Source organism: Phaethon aethereus (genome assembly GCF_964289735.1).
Source record: "Phaethon aethereus genome assembly, chromosome: 14".
NCBI classification, from domain to species: domain Eukaryota; kingdom Metazoa; phylum Chordata; class Aves; order Phaethontiformes; family Phaethontidae; genus Phaethon; species Phaethon aethereus.
Window position 1 is genome coordinate 11,538,845 of NC_138590.1, and position 21,937 is coordinate 11,560,781.

At 63.6% G+C, this 21,937-nt stretch overlaps 1 protein-coding gene across 1 annotated transcript; it reads left to right on the plus strand.

The window, feature by feature from the left end:
* Window positions 1–10,991: 10,991 nt before the first annotated feature.
* RNF44 (ring finger protein 44) lies at window positions 10,992–19,036 on the plus strand (the record flags this gene model as incomplete). The annotated part of the gene is given in 13 exon segments (XM_082006004.1): window positions 10,992–11,050; window positions 11,052–11,200; window positions 11,203–11,421; window positions 14,297–14,477; window positions 14,864–15,080; window positions 15,593–15,760; window positions 15,952–16,128; window positions 16,325–16,486; window positions 16,565–16,689; window positions 16,854–16,941; window positions 17,120–17,241; window positions 17,344–17,443; window positions 17,711–19,036. Coding segments are annotated over 13 exon segments (1,830 nt in total). The 3' UTR covers window positions 17,774–19,036.
* Window positions 19,037–21,937: the final 2,901 nt, after the last annotated feature.

The following is a 21,937-nucleotide window of genomic DNA, read 5'->3' on the forward strand; positions in this document are numbered from 1 at the left end:
CACACCAGAGAACCAGTGCCTTGGGGCTTGCAGCCACCTGCTCCCACCAGCCCGCCCCCAAACCCTTCCTGGGGAGCGGCCCCTAGGGCAGGAGGGGCTCTGGTGGGGACAAGTCCCCTCCACTGAGCTCGGCTGGTGAGCAAGCACCAGGCTCCACCCTGCACCCCGAGCATAGGCTCTCTCGGGACATGATATGTGGGGACAGGGTTGACCTCCAGGTACTGGAGACCGTGGGGGTGATTGGGGACCCCAGGAGCCTCCCCTGGGCATGGCTGGAGGCTCCATTGTGTGGGCTCAATGAGGACACCCTAAGAAGCACTTGGAGCCCGGGAGCAATCTGTGACACCACCATGGTGTCCCCCTCCTTGTACCACAGCCCGTGGGCAGCCACACAGCTGACAGACACCCCTGCCTCCCCACTGCGATGGATCACGGTGCCTGTGGGGACCAGGGCAGGGGCAACATCCCTTACCTGTGGCCACGTCGCTGGGGATGCTGCCGGGCAGGCTGCTCTGCGCTCGCACCCTGACACCACCAGAGACCTTTGCCTCCTACAGTAAACACATTCATCAATTATTAACTGCAATTAGGGGGTGAGAAATCCCTCTCTCATTTTCCTTATTCCTTGTGCTCATCCCCCAGCTCCTGCCCAGCCCAGCCCCACGCTCAATCCCCAACCTCAGCCCCCCAGACCACCATGCTGGGTGCTGTCCCCAAGATTCAGCCACCCCAACCTGCACACATGGGACTCCGGCTTCCAGGAGGGATGTGGTGCCTGTGGAAATGCAGAGGGATCCTGAACCACCCCAGGGGACCGGAGAGGGGCTGGGGAAACACCCCGCATCCCCTGGGTTGGGGACACCAGGGTCCTACCAGGACAGGGCGTGGGCACCAACCCAGTGGTGTGGCTACTGGGGCGGGTGCCTGGGGCCCTCTGCAACCCCCTGCCACCCGCTCCACTCGCCAGGGGCTCGGCCCAGCCTCCCTGACCTACTTCAGACCTGCTGGGGACAAGGGTGGATTGTGCAGCTCCATTCAGGCAGAAGAGGGCTGGGAGGTGGTGGCGGTGGGGGGGATGTCCAGCTCTGGGCCTGTGGGGCCACTGCCTCCATGTCCCTGGTGCCCTTCACCCGATTCCCTGTGGAACCAGCGGGGTCTGGATGCCTGAGAAGTTCTGGGGTCCTCCCCAGATGCCCAGCCTGCTGCGAGGTCCCCATTTCCCCCAACACCTGGATCAAGGAACCCCCAGAGAAGGGGCTACAGGGGGCCAGCCTGGGGACCCTCCTCCCAGCAAACGCCTCCAGGATTGGCCCAGGATCCCCCCCAGCCTCAATGAAGGCTGCCTTGGGACACCTCCACAGGTACACCCCATGGGCTGCCCACAGGTACCCCTGGAGTCCCTCAGGGCTGGCCGAGGATGAACACCCTGAGCCCCTTGTGGCTAGTGCTGGACACCCCTCTGCAAACTGTCCCGGGCCCCCCCACCTCTCAACGGCTGGCCTGGGACATCGTCCCAGCACACCCACGGGCCGGCGTTGAGATGCGCTGCCACTCGGAGCATTACGGCCGGAACGCGCCGCCGCGCGGTTTAGGAGGCGCCGCTCTTGGGAGCAGTACGGCGGGGGGGGGGAAGGCGGGCGCGCCCATCGGCGCGGCACGGGGGGCGGTGCGGCGCGGTCGGTTCCATCGGGGCGACGGACGTGGGGGCGCCATGAGGCGGGGCTGAGGCCGGGCCGAGGCCGGAGCGGGAGCGGCTCCGGGACGGACACCGAGCCCGGCGGGCCCGGCCGCCGCGCCATGCAAGCGGGCTGAGCGGCGGGCAGGCACCGAGCGGCCCGCGAGCGCCGGGGGCGCGCTTCCGGTAGGTACGGGGCGCGGCGGCGGGCCCGGGCCGCGCGGGGCAAGGCCGGTGCACTGGGAAAAGGCGCAGGCGGGACCGGTGCACTGGGGCAAGAGGGCGGGCAGGTCCCGATGCGCCGGGGGAAGGAGGTAGGTAGGACCAGTGCAAGGGGGTGGGGAGGCCAGCCCCAGTGCACCGGGGAGGGCGGCAGGCAGAGCCGGTGCAGGGCGCAGGCTAGGGCCCGGTGTGAGGGTGGCGGATGCACGGGCCAGCGAAGCCCGGTGTGACGGGCGGAGGAGCGAGCGGGCCCCGGTGCGCGGCGGGGGGCGGGCTGGGCCCGGTGCGTGGTGGCTCGGAGGGGGTGGATGGCCGGGACAGGCGGGGCCCGGAGCTCCGGGGCCGTGGCCAAGCGCAGAGCCCGATGCGCGGGGGAGGTGGCCACGAAGGGCAGCAGGGCCCGGTGCACCGGCAGCTGCACGCCGGCGGGAGGAGCCCCTGGTTCTCGCGGGGTGGGGCGCAGCGGGGAGGGCGGTGCAGCCGGAGCCCTGACGCCCCTCGGGGCCTCGCCGGCACAGCGGCAGCTGCCCCAGGCTCTCCCGGCCGCGGTCCCTTCTCAGGGTCTCCTGGCGAGGCTGATCCCGTGTACCCGGCTCGCTGGACCCCCCGGCGATGCTCCGGCCGCCGCTGCCGCAGCCCCCCGGCCCTCCTGCCTGAGCCGAGGCCGCGCGAGCCCCCGGCGTGTGGGAGGGGAAGTGGCGAAACTCTTGAGAAAGTTGGAAAAGGGAAAGAGCAAAAAAGCCTCAAATGACGGGGCGGTGGCACCCGGGACCGTGGGACAGGCCGTGCCACGGAGCCTGCGGTGTGGGGCCCGTGGCAGCCCTGTCCCACAGAGGACGCGTGGGACCGGGGCAGTGGGGGCGTGCTCCGGCGTTGCTCTCCCGGGCAGGAGTTGAGCCCCGCAGGCAGCCTGCGGCCAGGGGGGTGCCGTCCCTCTGTGCGGGGACGGCCCGTCTTCCCACGAGCGCGGCTCGGTTTTGTGCTGGCATTTCGTCCGCAAGCTCCCCACTGGCCCTGCGCTCCGGCACAGCTGGCTGCGCGTGTCTGCAGCTCCGGAGCTTGGCCCGGTGCTCGCTTCCTCGCCGTCCTGTGTCACCACCTTGCTCGATCCCTCTACCACCTGCACCTGTTTCCGCTTGGCTGACGGCTCTGACTCCCCAGGACCCCGAGTTCCCCCTTGCGCAGTGGTGGGGCTGTGCCTCGGGGAGATGCGCAGGGCAGAGCTGGGGGAGGTGAGGTCAGCCCCCGAGGCCGGGGGCCCCGGGAGGAGGAGCGGGCACCGGCCTCGCTGGCTGTCGGAGGGGAGCAGGCTGCGTCTGATGTCACTGCGGTGCATGGTGGGTAATTATGCACGTTGCAATGAAAATAATAAGGCCGGCTCCATAGCGGTGTCTAAAAATACTGCTAATGCGGAGTGCCTGCTGGGTGCCTTTGTTTGTCACCTTTGGGTGTTTGCTTTAGGCCGGTTGGGTGGTGGGAGCCACGCTCTGCGGCGTCACGCCCCTCGGGCGGTGGGTTTGGTTTAGTAGGTGAACAGCAGCCCCTCCGCTCGGGCAGCGGTGCCAGCAGAGCCGGGGCAGGTGTTGGTGTGGGAGGTGAGGTGGGAGCTGCTGGGGTGCATCTGGGAGGCTCAGCTGTGACCTGTCCCCCCACATACAGCTGTGCGAGGAGTCACGGTGGGGTGGCAGGGCTTTGTCTGCCCAGCCTTGCTTGGAGTCGGACGCTCTGACGTGTGGCTATCCCTGTGTCCCAGCAACCTGCCCTGATGTCCCCGGCAGGTACCAGTGTGTGGGCCCACCTGCAGGTAGATTGGTGGATATGGGGGTTCGGGTCCAGGTAGTGTGGTCTGCCCGTTGTCGGCATTGTGTAGCCGGGGCAGAGCTTGCCCAGGGCTGCTGGGCCTTCTCGGTAGGGCTGCCTGCATGGCGTGTCCTAGCACCAGCAGGATGGGGACCATGGCATCTTGCTGCTTGCTGGTTGAGTAAAGGCAGGAGGGAAGTCTGCATGTCTGGAGCAGAGGGAAATGGTGTGATGGGTGCTGGGTGGCACCTGGGTGCTGGCCTGGGGCAAGGGCTGCCCAGGGTCCTGATCTCTGCCACGTGGGCAGTCGGGTGCTCTGCCCATCCACTGTCTGTGCAGCTCTCGCTGCTGCTGTGGTCCCTCCATCTGCTGCCAGGAGCCAGTAGCTCCCCGCTGCAGTGGAGGGAGAGGCTTGCAGGGGTGGTGAGAGCTGTCTGGAGCCCTGGCTGCTCCAGCCACCCGCCTGGCACGCTGGTAACGGGAAGGTGGTGCATGGCAGGGCAGCCGCGGAAGGCCGGGAAGGGCAGGAAATGGTGAGCCTGTGCGCTCGGGACTCCCCAGCAAGTCTCTTCCGCTTCGTGCACAGAGAGGCCAGAGTGGTGGCGGCTGCTCTTGGTTCCCAGTTGATGCTTGTGGGGGGCTCCGATTTCAGCCATCAGCCATGGCAGCTGAGCCCCATCTCTCTTCACCTTGGAGCCAGTGGAGGGGTGTCACCTCTCATGCGTGCTGTGCTGCCTTGCCTTTAGGGTCATGTCTGTGGTTTTAGGGCCCGGTGCTGGGCTCTCCCCTTGCTGGCGGGGGAGCATCGCCACTGCCTCCGCTCTTGCCAGGCACTAAATCTGACCTCTGAAGCCATGTGTGGCAGTGACGTTTCGCGCCATGTAGCTTCCCTTTGGTGAGCGAGGAACAAAGAACGGGGAGAGGAGACTTTGCGAATCCCCATTGATTTGCACCGTGGAAGCTGCCTGCTGTGTGTTTGCATCTGCCTGCCTGGGACCAGGGCTCTGCGAGGGGAATTGATCAAGCTGTAAAACCCAGAGCCAGCTAATGAAATAGGGACTATAGATTTTTATTTTAAATGGAAGAGAGTTTAGGGGAGATTTAATTATCCCTGTTTTATGGACCTGTTAGAAGAATGAAATAACAGCCAGCAGGTAGGCCCCGGGCTTTGGCTTGCAGCAGTTCTTCCAGGTGTGTGCAGAGCTGGTGAATTCCTGCAATCCCGGGGCAGCGGTGGGGAGTGAAATGAAGTCGCTTGGAGCAGAGCAGGACGGGTGAAGTCTTGCTTGTCCTGCCAGGTGTCTCTGCTTCTTCGGTGGGAGTATCTGTGCTGAAATAGCAGTTGGGCTGGGGAGATGGGCTCCCAGCCCAAGTGGGGGCTAGTGTAAGAAGCTCTCCTTGTCCTTGGGGCTTGATGTGGGCCTGCCCTTGCACTGGTGGACACTGGAGAGTTTGGGAGCCCTGTGCTCACTGGGCTGTCTCCCCCCAGGGGTTGTTTCCTCAGGGCCATGCGCACCGAGCTCTCGCTGAAGCCTGTGTACCTGCGCAGAGCATGTGGGGTTTGTAAATGAGAGCTGCAGAGCACTGGGATTTGCTGGGCTTAGCTGAGTGTCGGGATACCAGCTGTAATGTTGTCACTACAGCCACTCCTACTGTGTACATCCACTTCTCTGTCACGTGAGGCCGGCCACGGGGCATGGCTGGGGAGGTGGTGGCTGGGCAGCCGGCGGCGAGTGGCACGACACTGGTTTTTGACAGACAAGCATGGAGCTTTTGGCTGCCTTTTTTTTTTCATCTCTGAATTGAGGAGCTGGTGCACAGTGTTTTCCCACCATCCCTTGGCTCCCTGCTTGGGGTGAGCTGGAGAATTGTGGTTTGTCACCTACCCTTTGTAGGTGAATGGTTGGCCAAGGGATTTGCGTACCCACCAGGCAGGCACAGCACCTAGGGCGCCAGTCTGATGTATCAGAGGCTGCTAAAATGTCTGGGGAAGCTGCTGGTGCTGGGGAGCCCTCCCAAAGACCCTGTGACATTGGCCTGGCAGCAACTTGGGAGAGCCAGGCCCTGAGCCCTGAGGTCACTGAGCTGTACGGGGATGTTGTGTGGCTCCCTGGGAGAGGTCAGTTCTGGTGAGGAGCAGCGTGGATCTGTGCTGTCAACTCGCAAAGGTGCTGGGAGAAGCCAGCCTGCCGACTCTCTGGGCAGCAGGGCCATCCCAGGGTGCTTATCCTTGCCTTTGCCCTTGCACCTGCAAGTCCTCAGTCTGTCAGGGCAGGAGCCATTTCCTGGACGGCACAAGCAGCCCCTGGGGGCCCATGTACAATGCAGGGTATCTGACTTTTGTGGAGCCAGGGAGGTTTGGGAGGGCTCCCCGCTTTGCTGCGTGCATGGCAGAGGGTGAGGCGAACAGTGTCCCCAGCAAGCAGCGCTCGTGACAGGCCTTGGGAATATTATTTTCCAGCTGCAGTGTGGTCCCGGGAGACCTGGCCTTGCTGGCTCTGGAGTTGTAGCTGTGGGCTTTCCTCAGCTACCCTGGAAAGCAGGATGAGGGATGTCAGCTCAACCATGCAGAGCGGAGGACTGGCCTGCAATGCTGTGTGCTGTGCTCTCCTGTGAGCTTGCGTTGTGGTGGCCGAGGGCTCCAGCACCTCTGGCTGTCACCCCTGGGAAGGGAGGGCCTGTGCTGTGGTCCTTCCTCTCCCCAGCCTGGCAGTGCTGAGCCACAGTCCCCTCTGGCAGGTTGTCTTTTCCCTGCTGTGCTGGTTGGGCTCCCTGACTATGTTTGCATTTTGAGCCGCGTGTCTTAGTTGCTTTTCTCTCCATCCCTGTGCTTTGGGAAAGTGGTGAACAATAAAAATCTGCCGGCAAGAGTTGTAACAGAGGTCAGCCAGCTCCTGTGCCCCAGGCTGCTCTGTTGTCACTGCACAGTTGCACTTTGTGCACAGGGGCTGTCAGCTTGGAAGTCATGTTTTTGCTCTTAAAACCATCCCCAGGCACTGGTATGGGGTTCTCTGTGAGTGATGTACTGGGGACGTATTGCAGCAAGCCTGCGTTGCGCTTAAGGCAGTGGTCACTGCCTGTTTCAGTGCATCTTGCAAGCAGCCTGTTAGCAAATCTTAAATCAAGGGCAAAAGAAGGTAAACGGTTGCTGAAAATCATTAATTTCTCTGAGCTCCTCTCCAAAAATGATGGTTGCAGGTTGTCGGTGTCCCTGCAGGCTTCTTAAAATGCAAACCAAAACACCCAACCCAACTTCCTGACTGTCACTAGCGCTTTCAAGAGACTCTTCATTTTGCTGAGCGGTAAAGAAATTGCTCTTTGCTGTCCACCAGCTTCTGGCTCTGCCCATATCCTTTTGCTGGATCCGCGACACCAGACGCTGACGCTCTGCCTCCTGCACGCCGGTAGCAGAAGGGCAGCGGGGAGGGGAGGCGGAGGGGTCCAGCCTGAGCCCGGCTGGTGGAGCAGTGGGGAAGGTGTCTGGAGCCCAGCCCCTCCTGTCCTCATCTGCTCGCTTGGCAGATGCTATTAACACTGTCCGCAGCATGTAGAGAACAGGCTGGACTCGGAGGGATGCTTGTGGAGAGGTGGCAGGTGAGCTGGGGACTCCCAGGGACACTGTGTGGGGATGTGGAGGGTGGCTGGAATCCCCACTCCCTGGGCTGGCTCTGCCCAAGGAGAGATTGGGTCTGTTTAAGGAAAGAGCTGTCTGAAAGGAGAACTAAAATACGAAGGGCAGAAGTGTACAGAGTCCTGAACTGCTGTGTCTTGTGGTAGTAAGGAAGGGGAGGACCAGTGAGGCTGCCCAGGCAGCAGGTTGGGGACGGACGTGGCAGCGTTTGCTCTTCTCCCCACCCATGTGCAACTGAGCAGTGGAACCAGCTGCTGCAGGAGGCCAGGACAGAGGTGAGTGTGATTCAGTGTGCTTCTGTCTGGGGGAGAAGAGTCTACCCAGGAGAGTGGAGGACACAACCCATTGCTTGATGCTGCTGAGTTACAGAGGTACCCGAGCTGGACCTGGCTGCTTCACCAGCAGCCTTCTAGTCATGCTATTCATGTCGTGCAGGTGTTTCTAGGGCAAATGAAGGAAGGTGGAGATATGTCTGCCAATTATTTACCCTGTCCTGAGGAAATGAAGGCTTGTGCAAGCTTACTGTTTATTTGCGAGTCTTCTCCTCTCTGCTTTGAACTTGCTGGATGGTGTTAGTTGTGGTAGGTATCAGGTGTGGCAGCTGTCTCAAAGGTCTTGGTTTGCTACAGGCTCTGGCTCGTGGGGAGGAAGATGCTGCTAGTTCTCCCTCTGCAGTGCAGCTCAGCCTTGCTATTAGACATCAGAGAGTCCACGTGGGAGAGATCGACAGGAAACCGGGCGTTATCAGTTCCGCTGCCTGTGCAGCTACTTGCTCCTCATGTCAGCATCTTCCACGTGTGTGTGGCTGGAGGCGTTTGATGGGAGTGCTGTCAGTCTGGGGGTGTGAGTGGGTGGCGTGTGATTGTGGCAGAGGCGTCCTGCGTCTGCTGCCAGCGAACTTGGCTCCCCCGGGGTGTGTGGAGCGGAGGGGGAGCTCCTTGTCCCCCCATCTCCCTAGCAGAGAAGGGCTTCACTGTGCAGTAGCTGCTGATGTTGGGGTGTCCCATGTGCCCTGGTGCTTGTGTCGGGCCTTGGGTAGGGTGGGGACACTCCTGCTGGCCCCCTGCAGCCTGGGAACTTCTGGGTGCTCGGTGCTGGTTTCTTCCCACTTGTTTTCCAGGCACTGGGGAGAGAAGGATCTGGGGCCTTTTCCTCTCCCTGGACTTGGGGGAGAAGCCAGGGAGAGTGTGGAGGCAAGCCATTGACACGCTGTGTGTTGGGGAGAGGACGGGGCAGAGCGTACCTCCAGTGGGAGACGTCCTCACACCACTCGAATCACCCCGGCTAATCCTGTGACAGACCTGACCTATATATGGGGCAAGGGAGGCAGCACGTCTGCGGCAGCAGATGGTGTCTTAAAGAGCCTGGGCCTGGGGAGGCTTTGGCTGTGCTGGCCCGTGGCTCTTGTGAGGGAGAGGATGGGCTGCCCATTGGCTGTGGAGCAGCCGGGTTCAGTCTGAGCAGCCCTCGCAGGCAGAGAGCTTTTAAAGGCTGCTGCCTGGCACGAAGGGTCCCGCTCACCTGGGGTGTCACAGGTCTCGATGGCTGTACTGGCAATCCCTTGTCTTGGCCCACAAGCACTGACCAGTGCTGCTGTCTGAGGCTGGGCTCAGCTGCAGCATTGTAGGGGTGTTGCTTGGGCTCCTCTCCTGGCTTTTCCAGGCAGAGTGCCTGGACCTGGGGCAGCATGATGTCAGTGGCTGTGTGTGTGGCCATGCTCCTGAGATGATGTGGGGCAGGTGTGGGCTGAGCCACTTCCACACGCTCTAAGCCTGTGGCTGGACACGCAGTGCCCCATCCTTGTGGGAGCTGGCTGGGCAGGCTCAGCACGGCCGCACACGGCGTGGCTGGACCTGGCTCTGCCACAGGAACCATCCAGCCTGGCTGGGCAGGCAGCACGAGCAGCACCTCTCTGGCGAGCTGTGCTCCATTGATGGCTTCTCTTGACGCTGTCCTGAGAACATCGATAGCTGCTGGCCGCGGGGGAGCTGGTGACGCTGGAGCAGGTCAGGAGGGAGTGTCTGCACAGATATCCACCATCTGTGGCCTCTGCCTGCTGCTGGTGCTTTGCCCAGGATCAGATCATGTCCTGGCAGCCTTGTAAAAGTGTGGTGCTGCCTCTGCCAGCAAGTAGTGGCAAGGTCAAAGTGCAGAGTGCTGTTTTCCTCCCTGTCTCTCTAGTCCCCAGCTCTTGAAGCAAGGAGGCTGTAGTGGAGCAGACCTTGAGGGTGATTGTTCAGGTCTGGGCTGCTGATTCAATCCTTTGGCTGTCCCTTCCTGGCATGCCTGTCTGAGCATGTGGGTCTGTCCCCATCATAGGTCTGCAACATGCCTTGCTGTGCCACTTTCCTGTCCCGTGTGTACCCTGCCATGGGGACAGAATCAGTTGGCTGTGGAGGTGGTGGCAGTTGTGGCAGAGTGAGCTTGCCCCAGGGTACTTCATGCCCATGGGGATCCTCGAGGCTGGTGTGCGTCCTCATGTGTGCCTGGATTCGGGAAAGAGGAGGTGAGAGACAGCAAACTGGCCTGGAGGGAGCTGGGTATGGGGCAAAACTGAAACCGACTGCTCATCACAATGATGATCCTTCTGAATTGTTAAATCGTTGCCACCGATCTGAGGTTTTTCTTTAAAAGGGGTGATGTTACAAATTAATCAGTTCCCTTTTGGTTGTTGGCACTTTAAAGCCCAGCTGTCAGGGGGAGGGCTGGTTCATAGGCATTACATCAGGGCTGCCGGATGGCTTGCTTGCCTACCTGGGAATTTCTAAGTGTGCGTTGTAATGTGGAGAAGTTTGGCCTGGATGCAGCATCTGGCTTTCAGCAAAGCTGCTGCGGTGCGCTCTCCTGAGCAGCGGGTTTGACTGGTGCTGAGCGGTGCTGCTGGCGATGTGCGGGGAGCTGGCGGCACAGCCTCTCAGTGTGCAGCTCCTGACACTAGCTGCCAGCTGGGCAACTCTGCTGACCTGCAGGTGTGCAGGTGATGCTCCGAGGAGTTCCTGCTCCTTGTTTAATTGAGGGGAGAGAGCAGGAGGCTTTCCTGGTGCCTGGAAATTTGAACTTGGGTAGCGATGCCACTGGGAGAGCTGCGTATGCCTGGCAGGCTGTTGGTGCAGGCGAGGGCTCGATGTGCTGAGCAGGGGGGAAGCAGGGTTTCCATCTTCCTGTCCCAGCGCAGGAGGGTGGCGGGGAGTGGAGGTCTGGCCTTCACCTTCCCCCTTGCCCGGGCTTTCCCGCCCACCGGGCAGCAGGAGCATGGTGGCACGGCGCGGGCTGGCCGGGAACACCCGGGCACACGGTGCCACTGTCCCCACGGCTCACCGGGCTCACAGAGCTGCCAGCCCGGTGGGCTGGGGCCTGCTGGGCCGGGAGCGGCAGGCAAAGCCGCAGGTAAGATGCCGCTTGGGTCTGGTCCCGCGCAGCCCGTCCCAGCGGGGTGAGGCGGCGCGGCCGGTACCGGGTCCGGGCCCCTTGAGGTCGGCGGCGCGGACGGTGCCCTGTGCTCCCGCCCGGGGCGGGGGGGCGTCTCGGTCCGTCCGGGTCGCCCTCAGACCCCAGCCTCGTTGCTAGGGTCCCCCCTCTGCGTGGAGACCGTTGCTAGGACACCGCCCCCGGGGAGGGGGGGCGGCGCTGCCCCGCGTGGCGGCCCGGCCCCGCGTCTCCAAGATGGCTGCGGAGCGTGACACGCCTGGTCACGTGGGGCGCGCGCGCGCCGCCCGCTTCCCGCCCCCCCCCGTCGCCGCCAGCCGCGCGCGCGCCCCCGGGCCCTCCGAGTGTTGTGACTCGGTCCGGTGCGTCCCGCCGCCGCCGCCGGTTCTTAAAGGGGCAGGCACCCCCTGCGCCCCTCGGCCCGGCGGCGGCTGCTCCGGCCCGCCGCGGCGGCCCCGCCGCCCCGTGCCGCAGAAAACAAAGAGGCACCGGAAACAGCGGCGGCGGGGAGGGGGCCGGCCCGACGGGGGGCGGGAGGCGGGAGGGAGGGAGGGCCGGCGGCGGGCGGGGGGGCAGGCCCGGGCCCGGCGTCGGCGAACAAAGAGCGGCGGGAGGGGGCGGGGGCGCCGCAGCGGCACCGGAGCGGCGGCCCAGGCCATCGGTGAAGGTAGGTGCGGGAGCGGGGCAGGGCCCGGGCCCGGGCCCCGAACCCCCGGCGGCACCTGCCCCGGGCGGCGGCGGGGCCCGGCGGCCGCCTTTGTTATTGCTTTTGTTTGGCGCCGAGCACATGGCCCCGGAGCGGCCGCTCTTAAAGCCACAGCTCCGCGCCCGGCACCGGTGCGGCGGGGGCTGCAGGCCGGGGTGCGCTCCTGCAGTGCTGCAAGGCGGGGTGCCCCGTCGGGGTGCTTGAGATGTGCAGCTCGCCCCCGCCGTGTGCCTCCGTCCCGGAGGCCCCAGGGTCTGGACTGGGGTTTGGAGTCGGGGGCGGCCGGGCGACCGCCCGAAGGCGCCGCTGGTGCGGCGGGGACCAGCGGGTGACCCCGCTCCCGGGGCGGGGGGTGTTGGCGGCGCTCGCGTGGGAGCGGCGGGAAGGGCCTGCGGGGGGGGGGGGAGGGCGGGGGACCCCGGGGTGCCAGGACGGAGCCGGCGGCGGGTGGCTCCGTGGTGGCAGGACCCTCGGGGAGGCGGGGGCGGGGCGGGCGGCAGCCCCGGAGCCCGACTCTGCCCGAGCAGATGGCACCGGGCGTCAGCGCTGGCGCGCTGCTAACTTTGTTCTCGGCGGGGCCCGGGAGCCGCCTCGCCGTCCGCCCCACCGAAGGGCTGCGGGGCCCGGAGTCCCCTTCGCTCCGGGGCTGCTGTGGCCTCTGCGGGGTCGCGGTGACCCTGCCCGGGTTAGCAGCCGTCTCCCAGCCACGGATGCGGGGGAGGGAGCCGGTGTGCCCGTGTGGGACAGGAGAATGGGTGCCGTGGGGGGTGCTGGTCATGGCAGGACGAGGGGGTGGCTGTGCCAACCCCGTGCTCCTCGGTCACCACCGTCCCGGCGAGTTGGGGTCATCCCTCCTGTCGGAGACATGTCCTCAGGGTGCCGTCCTGGGGTGCTGGGAGCCCGGGCAGCCTCCCCAGCCCTGCTCTGGGGGTCCTGCTAACAGATGAGCCCTTGCGATGGCTTTAGTGTCCCTCTGCAGAGATGCTCCCTGTCCCCAAGCCCATCACTGCAGTGTCTGGTCTGGAAGGTGCCCGCTGGGTCATGCAGGGCCTTTGTACCATGTGCGCCCTGAGGATGCTGAACTGGAAGCAGTAACACCCCGGGGAGGCTCCTGGGGAGCAGGTTAAACCTGGGCCACTGCTGCACCCTGGCCCGCTGGTGGGGCATCCAGCACCCAGGCAGAGGCTCGGGCGTGGAATAAAACACCCGTGGGGCAAACCCCTGTCCTTGAGCATGGCCCCTTCCCTGGCGGCAGCCAGAGACAGGCTCCTGGGGGGCTCAGCCTGTGGCTTTTGGGTTTTTTTTTTCCTTTTCCCCCCAAAACAGAGCGAAATTTGCTTTCAGCTTTTGCAGTGGTGTGGTGGATGGGCTGAGGTTTCCAAGAAGAGTCCTGTGTGTGGCACAGGGCTCACCCTGGTGACTTCCCGCCATGGCTGGTGATGCCTGTCACCCAGGTGTGACATTGCAGCTTCTCCCTGCTGGGGTGAGACCCCCCTTGCCTCTTCCTGGGGCTGAGCCGTGCTGCCTGGGCTCGGGGTGCCCTTCCTGGCCCCAGTGTGCCTCGGCCATGGGCACCACAGAGGAGGTAGTGCTGAAGAAGGAGCTGCACTGGGGGGGCACAGCACCAGCCTGTAGGCACCTGGGGTGCAGTGCCAAGGCCGTGGCTGCTCCCACTTGCTGTGGAGGCCAAGGGAGGCTGGCAGAGGGGCCTGTGGGGCAGTGGGAGGGTGCCTGGGGGCGGCCGCTCAGTGGGGTTGGGCACACAGGGAGCCCAGTGAAACACAGCACCGCATGCAGATGTCTCCTCTGTGCTTCATTGGGGCTGGGGGGCCAAACTGTGGCCATAGAAGGGGCTTTGGCATGGGGACATCAGCCAGGCTGGGTGTGGGAGGGGAGATGGGGCAGGGCCTGGGGCTGTGTTCCCACTGACCCCCTGCCTGTGGGGTGGGTGGGGTAGCAGAGCTGCCTGCCTGGCTTCAGCCACAGCCTACGCCTGTCCCCCCGCCATGGGGACATGCAGTTTTGTCCCGTATGCAACGGGGAGTTGACATGCACAGACTGAGCCAGAGCAGGGCCATGAGCCCCACTGTCCGCACCAGCCCCCTGCGCCTGTCACTGGGGCGGCAGCGTCAGTCCAGAGTAGGACGTGCAGGAGCACGGCAGGAGAGAGCAGCCCCTAGAGCAGCACTGGAGCCCGTCTTGGCCAAGGACACGCTGGAAACCTCCCCCGTGCCACGGTTCAGGCTCCCCGTCGGCCGGCGAGCAGCCTGGGATGCTGCCTCAGCCACAGGGCCCTTCGCCGCTTGCTTTTTTCTGTGCAAAAAACAAGTGCTTCTCTCTCACTCAGTGTCTGTGTCTTGCATGGGGGGTGGCTCTGGCCATGCGGTGGAGGGACAGTAACTGGGTAATTGGGGGGGGGGAGGGGGAAGCAGGCTCTTCCTAGCTGCTCCCAGGGCTGCATCCAGCCCCAGGAGATGGGGTGGGTGCAGGTCTGGGTCTCGGAGCAGCAAGAGCTCCAGTTATCGGCATTACCATGCCCGTGTGGAGGGAGCAGCAGGCTGAGCCATGCAAGGACAATGGTGCTGGGGTGGCTCAGAGTTATTTGTGCAGTGCGGGTGGCAGGCCTGGGCACGGGAAGGGCAGCCTGGCTCCCTGGAAGGGGAGCAACCTCCCCCCACCCCAGTATGTCCGTGTGTGCAGCGGCTGCCCTGGCCTCGCTCTATGCCTCTCGTCCCTTCCCTCTCCCAAAGCAGGCGGTAGGGGAGTGGGCTGGGTGGTGCTGCCCAGGCCTGGGGCACAGGGGTTGGGGGGCTGTGACCCACTGTCCTTCTCGCAGGATCCACGGTGCTGGTGTCTCGCCCTGCCTGGAGCCTGAGGTCCCGTGTGCCCATCCGCTTCCTGACGTCACCAATGCGACCATGGGAACTGGCAGTGAATAGGCGGCCACCCTCTGCCCCTTTTAACCAGCGCCGTTTCTCGGGGGGACCCTGCAGCAGCCCCGACCACCTCCGGCGAAGGTACGGGGCGCAGGGTGGTGCGGAGCCCTGGTACCCATGGTGTGTGGGGACATGGGGCCTGTTCCGTGGTCCTGCTGGGGCAAGCCACTGGCTCCTGGGTGGTGCTGGGGGGAGATGGCCGCAGGGAAGCACGTCCACCTGGCCCAGCTGATGGGTCCCTGGGGAGCAGGGGTCCCTGTTGTGCTGAGGACATGGTGGGGGGACACACGCAAGGTGAGCAGAGGAGCCGGTTCTGGAGCTCCCCAGCCAGACAAGGAGCCTGGCCTGGCATGATGCCCTGAGCCTCTCGCCCTGGGAGCTGGGCTGGCACTGACCTGCCCAGGGCTGTGGTGCCCCTGGCCCGGGGATCACTCCTGCTCTGTTTCTCTCCCGCGGCGACCCCGCAGCCCCCCTGCCAGGCGTCAGTGGGGACGACGCGACCGACCTCTGGCAACCCTGCTGGGCCAGGATGAGCCCCAGCTGCACCCTGCCTTCCCCCAGCAGCCGCACATCCCTGTAGATGAGCCCCGTGCCTACGCTCTCCCCAACACGCCGCCACGAATGCTTCACCCGGCCGCTCACCCACCCCACCAGAACCCATTCATGGTGGATCTGCATGACCAGGTAGGTGCTGCAGCCCCCAGTCCAAAGGGTGACCCTTTGGTGGCCCCAGGCTGGTGTCTGGGGCAATGGTCCCAAGACATGTCCCTGGGTCCACTCTGGGCCAGTCGCTTGCTGCTCGGAGTACCCAGCCCTGCGGCTGCCAGGGTCCTCCAAGCACGTAAACCCTCAGGTCCCCATGGCAGCTTGGGTGTGCCCAGGCTGGTCCCTGCTCCCAGAGGCTGGGACAGTCCCCTCATAGGGTTGTTCATGTCACAACTGTCACCATTGTCCATGGTGGTGGTGTGGGCTTGGAGGCCGTGCCAGCCTCTCCACGGGGAACAAAGAGGGGTCCAAAACCCCCCTCGAACCCAGCCTGCACTCAGCCTCCCTGCTCTGGCCACACCAGTGGGATGGAGGCGCCAGGCAGTTGTGTCCCAGTGCCAGGTGCTCAGCGCCCTGCTGCCACCGTGCCAGGACAGGGACAGCTGAGCTGGGGCTGTACCCTGACTGTGCCCTCGGCACCTCATCCTCAGGTGCACCAGGGACCTGTCCCTCTCTCCTACACGGTTACCACCGTCACGACGCAAGGCTTCCCCATCCACGCCGGCCAGCATATCCCTGGGTGCAGCACTCAGCAGCTCCCAGCATGCTCAGTGATGTTCAGCGGACAGCACTACCCGCTCTGCTGCCTCCCGCCCCCGGTGAGTCGTGGCAAGGGACAGCCTGGGACCTGGGTGCCTGTAGGTTGCGTGGGTACCCAAGCCCACCGGAGTACAAGGTTCCGGGCATGGGGTCTGTTGGAGGTCCTGGGGAGGGGCCAGGGGTGAGTGTCTGACCCAGCCATGCCCATGGTGGGTATCTGACTCCCACTTTTCTCTCTCTACCCCCACAGCTGATCCAGGCATGCGCCATGCAACAGCTCCCCGTCTCCTACCAGACGTTCCCTCCCATTATCTCCAGCGACCATTACATCCTGCACCCCCCACCGCCACCAGTGGCCCCCCACCAGCCGCCCCACATGGCCCCGCTGGGGCAGTTTGTACCTCTCCAAGCCCAGCACCCACGTATGGTGAGTTAGGATGGGCTATGGGCTGAGGACACGATGCGTCCCGTGGCTCAACGAAGACCACCCTGGGGGCATGTCCTTCTGCAGCCCCTGTGGGTCTGAGCTGGGGGTGATGGGTGGGCCCAGGGTGCCACTGTCTTGCTAGTGTCGGGGGGTGTAATTTGGGATGTCCCTCCCAGCCTAACTGTTTCCCCCATAGCCTCTGCAGAGGATAGACAATGACGTGGATCTACGAGGGGAGCAGCACCCCATTGCGGGCTTCACATACCCCCCGTCCCACCACGCTCCCACGCTGTCCCCCTCTGTGCCGCTGCATTACCTCCCCCACGATCCGCTGCACCAAGAACTGCCATTTGGCGTGGTGAGTCCCCATCTTGTGGAGGGGTGGGTGGACGCCATGGAGCTGGCACAGCTCTGAGCACCCCGTCTCTCCCCGCAGCCATACCCCCACATGATGCCCCGGCGGCTGAACACCCAGCGGTACCGGCTGCAGCAGGCGCTGCCCCCACCGCCGCCCCCACCGCCGCCCCCCCCGTACTACCCGAGCTTCCTGCCCTATTTTCTGTGAGTAGCTGGGGGGATATGGTGGGGTGCATGGGATAGGGGTGGCTCCGGGGATGGGGAGCAGTGGTGCAGCGTTGGCACAAGTGGTTCTGCCCTTCTGGGAATGCCAGGGTGAAGGTTGGCGTTTCTGGCCCCACACTGACTGCCCCATCCTTCTCCCCCAGCTCTATGCTTCCCGTGTCGCCGACGGCCGTGGGGCCCACGATCAGCCTAGACCTGGATGTGGATGATGTGGAGATGGAGAATTATGAGGTGTGTCAGCTCTGCTTCCCTGTGGAGTGATGGGATGGGAGAGCTGGGGGGGTGTGGGGGGGGGGGGTGTGGGTGTGGGGTGTGTGTTTGTGATCGCCCTGCCAGGGTGGGGAGATCCTGGAAGCGTGCTGTGCCAGGGCATGAGCTGAGCTGAGCCAGCCTCTGCGTCTCCCTCCAGGCACTGCTGAACCTGGCCGAGCGACTGGGGGAGGCCAAGCCACGGGGACTCACCAAAGCAGACATTGAGCACCTCCCATCCTACCGCTTCAACCCCGAGAACCACCAGTCTGAGCAGACCCTGTGAGTGAGCCTGTGGCACAGATGGGGGGCACGGGGGTGTCTGGTGCGGGGCAGGGGGCTGTGGCTGTGCGGCGGGGCTGTACTAACAGCTGCCTCCCCCAGGTGTGTTGTGTGCTTCAGCGACTTCGAGGCCCGGCAGCTTCTCCGCGTCCTGCCCTGCAACCACGAGTTCCACGCCAAGTGTGTCGACAAATGGTTAAAGGTACTGCCCCAGCCCATGCCTGTGCCCGCTGAGGGGAGCCGGGTGGCTTCTTGGGGTGATGCTGCCTTTCGTGTGGCCTTGGTGCCATGCAGCACAGGATGCGCTGGGAGCAGGGGCCGAGCACTGTGCCAGGCTGTTTCAGGCACTTGCGGGGTGTGGCACACTGCGCAGTGCTTCCAGCCCTCGGCGGTGGGGTAGTGGGGGCCCTGGGTACAGCTGGTGCCATGGGGTGCCCGCTCACTTGCCCCTGTCTCTCCTTGCCCACAGGCGAACCGCACGTGCCCCATCTGCCGGGCGGATGCGTCGGAGGTGCAGCGGGAGGCGGACTGAGGCTGGCAGGCGCTGTGCCGCACAATTCACTAGAGGATGAGGACGCCGGGCCAGGGGTGGGGGCCGCTGCCCTCTGCTAGGGCCTGACCCTGCGCTTACCCCCCCTCCCCAAAGCCTCTCCTCGGATGTGGTGAGCATTGAGCAGTCCGGGCTCCCGGCCAGCCCTCCTCCTCCCCATTGGGGCATGGACTTGGCCGGACGCCTGCCCGCTGCGCTCCCGGGGCCCCGAATCGTGTTGTGCTGGAGGCGGGAGGCGCGTGGCCGGGCCCTCCGTGCTCCAAAGACGTTATTGCTCCATCACTTTCCAGTTCTTTGTACTCTACTAGGGAATTAGTGTTTTTTCCCTTTGTCACTTTTTTTTCATGGTAGGGTTTTTTTCCCCTTGTTTCCTTTCCTTTTCCGTCACGTTTTTGGTTCTGTGGCCGTTTGACCCAGTGGCGCGCAGGCGGCTCCTCCCCTCGGCGTTGCTCGCGGAGGATGCGGGGAGGAGAGAGGAGGGAGCGCCGCAGGTTTCATGCCAGCGGCACCCGGAGCTGGAGCGCCAGGCCGACCCCGGGGGCAGCCGGAGGAAGGTGGCCAGCAGAGCACGGCCAAGGTGGGACACCAGCAACCCCGCGGTGTGGCCAGGGCAGGAACGCCTCCGTCCCCACTCCCGCAAGCAGTCTGGTGTGGCCCCTCTGCCACCTCGGCTGCCTTGGGGAGCCCCGGAGGCTTATGGCTGCTTGGGGTCTTTCCCTGGTGGGAGGACGGTGCTGGCGCGGCCCCAGCCCCTCTCCCCATTCGTTTCCCTGTGCCCGGCCGGCGCAGCTCCTGGGGCCAGGCCATGTGGTGTCCTGCGAGGCAGCCAGGCCTGGAGGGGACCCCAGCCCCGTCCCTGCGGCCATGGGCATGCAGTGGCCCTGCCGTGCCGCCTGGCCTCTGGCTCCCACTCTTGTTTCTCTGTCTGGCCGCTGTAAGTTGAAATAGCCCCGCGCCCCCGTCCTGCTGGCTGGACGGCATGGTGCGGTGCCCCCGGCCGGCGGGCAGCAGGGGACCGGCTGGGCTGCAGTGGGTGCCCCCCGGCCCCCAGAGCGGGGGTTTTTTTATCCATAACCTCGTGGTGTATTTTCAGTGCTACCCCTGGCCCTGCCCTGGCTGGTGCGGGGGGAGCTGTGAGCAGCCCCCTGCTGCCATATCCCCCCCGCTCGCATTGGGGCCAGGCGGGCAGGAGGCGCAGGGCCGGGAGAGAAGCCGCCGCCATGCCGCCGCCCGACTCCAACAATCCCGCGTGGCCGTTGTTTTGCATGAATAATTAGCGAGGAGGGTGACGGGAGGCGGTGGCGGGGGGTGCTGGTGAGAGGGCCGCCCTCCCCTCGTGGCGCGTGTTGCTGACGCCTGGGAGCCTCCGAGCGGACGCCAGCCCTATGTAAATGTTCACAAATATGCATGCATGTCTGACCAGCTTGGAACGTGGTCTTGGCTACGTCTAGCCGGCTGTGGGGTGAGGGGGGTGGGGAGAGGGGTTTTTGTGCTCAGCTGATACTGCCATGCACTGTACTGCACATGTCCGCAACGCCACAGCAGGACCGTGAGACTTTCAGGGCCGTCCCCGTGGGCTGTGCGCCCCTCCGGGCAGGAGGCGGCGGCCGGGGGGCGCCCGCGGCGGCGTGTGCAAGGGGACGGGGTGGGGTGGGGGGCCGCTCCCTGCGGGGCGGGGGGCTGGCGGCCGGGCTGGGCCCCGGCAGCGGCCCTGGGTGTAAGGCGAGGGGCCGTGCCCGGCAGGTGGGTGGGCGGGACGTTACTCCCCGCGCTGCCACGCCATAGGTGCGGAGGGGCGGTGCCAATCGCAGGGCTGCTGAAGTAGGCCCGCTCCCGATTGGCAGAGGGCCGTGCACCACCTCCGCCAGTCGGCAGGCCTCCCAGCACGCCGGTGGGCCGGCCCCGGTCTCTGCCCAGCCAGTCAGGCGCGGGGGGGCAGCGAGCGGCGTGTCGCTATTGGGCGGGTCGCCCTTGCCTCCCTTTCCCAGCCTCTCCGCCGGCCGCCCTCCATGCGAAACGTCGAGGCCGAGGCCCCCGACCCGGCGCCACCAGCTCCGCCGTGGCGGGTGCTGGCACCGGTGGGCTCGGTGCCCCTCGGGCAGGACCCCGGCCCCCTCCCCGTCCCTTGCTCAGTGACAGATAACCAAAGGAGTCCCCGTGCCACGCGGCGGCCTCGCGCCCCCGGAGACGCCCCCCCCTCTTCCCCTCCCGCCCTCATGGTGCCCAGGGAGCCAGGAAAGCCTTACGGTCCTTTGACGGCGACTCGAAAGCTCACAGCTCGTGTGCTGCAGAATTTATTCCAATGAGCAGCTAAAAGTATCATTTAAAAAAATAACAAAAAGAAAAAAATTACAAAAAAAATACTAAAAACAATTATTTAGGGTGTTTGTGATTGCTGACTGCGCTGTAGATACCACTGTTTACCAATGATTTCCTGTGGTGGGATAGTGGACTGTTTACTGTTCTATTATACCAGTCCCCAGGCCCTCCAGTGGGACCCCTGTGGCCCCCTGGAAGGTGCTAGGATGTGTGTTCTGTGTTAGAAAGTTTTTATATATATATATATATATAAATATATATATATAATTTTTTTTGCTCTGTTACTTGCACATTTTACAGTTACCTCATTTTTCCCATGTATGTATTTGAAAAAAGGCTAATATATAGAAAAAAAGTTCTTAAAGCTCTAAAAGTGTTTGTTTTTTTCCATTCCATTGGAATCATATTGGTTTTGTAGCATTTAACATAACTAGTATGTTGTATTATATATATGTGTATTATACTGATTGAAATTTTTAACAGATTTGTACTTTTTTTAAAATGAAAGTTGCTAGTTCTGCTTGACCAAGTAGTGCAATCATTATTTTTTTTAATGTTGTGGCTGATTTTGAGAGGGATATTCACTAATAAATGTATGATGTATACCAACAGGCTGTGCCTCGGCTCTTGTCTCAGCTCGGCCAGGCAGGGTGGCCACACATGGCCCTGCTGGGGCCCCTGAGGGGCTGAGGCCAGGCTAACACTGGTCAGGGATAGGGGTCCCCAGGCCCTCACCAAGTAGCTGGAGAGAGTGTGCAGCAGCTGGAAGAGCTTGGAGGAGAGACCAGGAGAGGCAGAGGAGCAAGCTGGGTCCTCTGCCACTGGGGGGTCTGCGATCCAGCAGCACCATGGACACCTTGCTCCCACACAGAGGTCCCTCACAGCTTGCACCACAACAGAAAGCCCTGGATGCCATCCAGGGATCGTACCCCTTACTGGGTGGCTCCAGCAACACGCCAGGGGGCAGCTTCCACCTCTCCTACAGCCCAGCCCTCCCAGGCCTGGGGGGAAACCAGCCCAGCAGGCCAGCCCCAGCAGGCCTCAACAGCCACCACCATGCAGAACAGGCACATCCACCCTACACATGACAGCAGGCAGGGGCTCCAGCTCCCCAAGGCTAAGAGCAAGATTGCTACTGCCCAGCACCTGGAAGTCAACCCTGTGCCCGCATACCATGTGCCCAGTATGCCTGTGCCTACTCTGAAGGCTCCATGGCCAGAAAGGGAACAGCTTTCTTTGGGAGGAAGAGGAAGGATCTAGTTCCTGTTGAAAAAGGCTTGCCAGACCCTGGAGACACCAGGAGAGGAGGCTGGTTTTCTGATGCCTGCAAGCTGTAGTAAGGGTGGCAGTACAGAGACCTCCCTGCTCCCCTCTGTGCTTTACACAAGCAAGTGAGCATGGCTACCAATCCAAAACAGGTGACTAGCAAGCAGGAGCAGGCTCCTACCCCTCCCATAGCACCACTCCACAGCCACCACCAAGCCTCTAGGTGGGGGAAGGGAGGCTTACACCCACCCTTCTCCACACAGCACCTTGCACATCTTTTCCCCCCCCACACCTCTGCCTCCTGGCCAGTCTCAGCCCCAAGTTCATGCCATAGGCAGCTTGCAGACTCTTGTCTGTCTTACTCCAGCAGCTCCCCAGCACAAAATTACCCATCCAAGGCCAGAAGTAAAGTGTACCCATGCTGCTGTGAGCAGGACCTTACTGCACAGCCACAGCAGCTGTAGCCCCCTCCCCAGTGCTTGGTAGAAAGCATTGGCACAGACATGCTAGAGGCAGAGTTTATTATACTACGCAGGCTAAGAACCCTGGGCAAGACCCCAC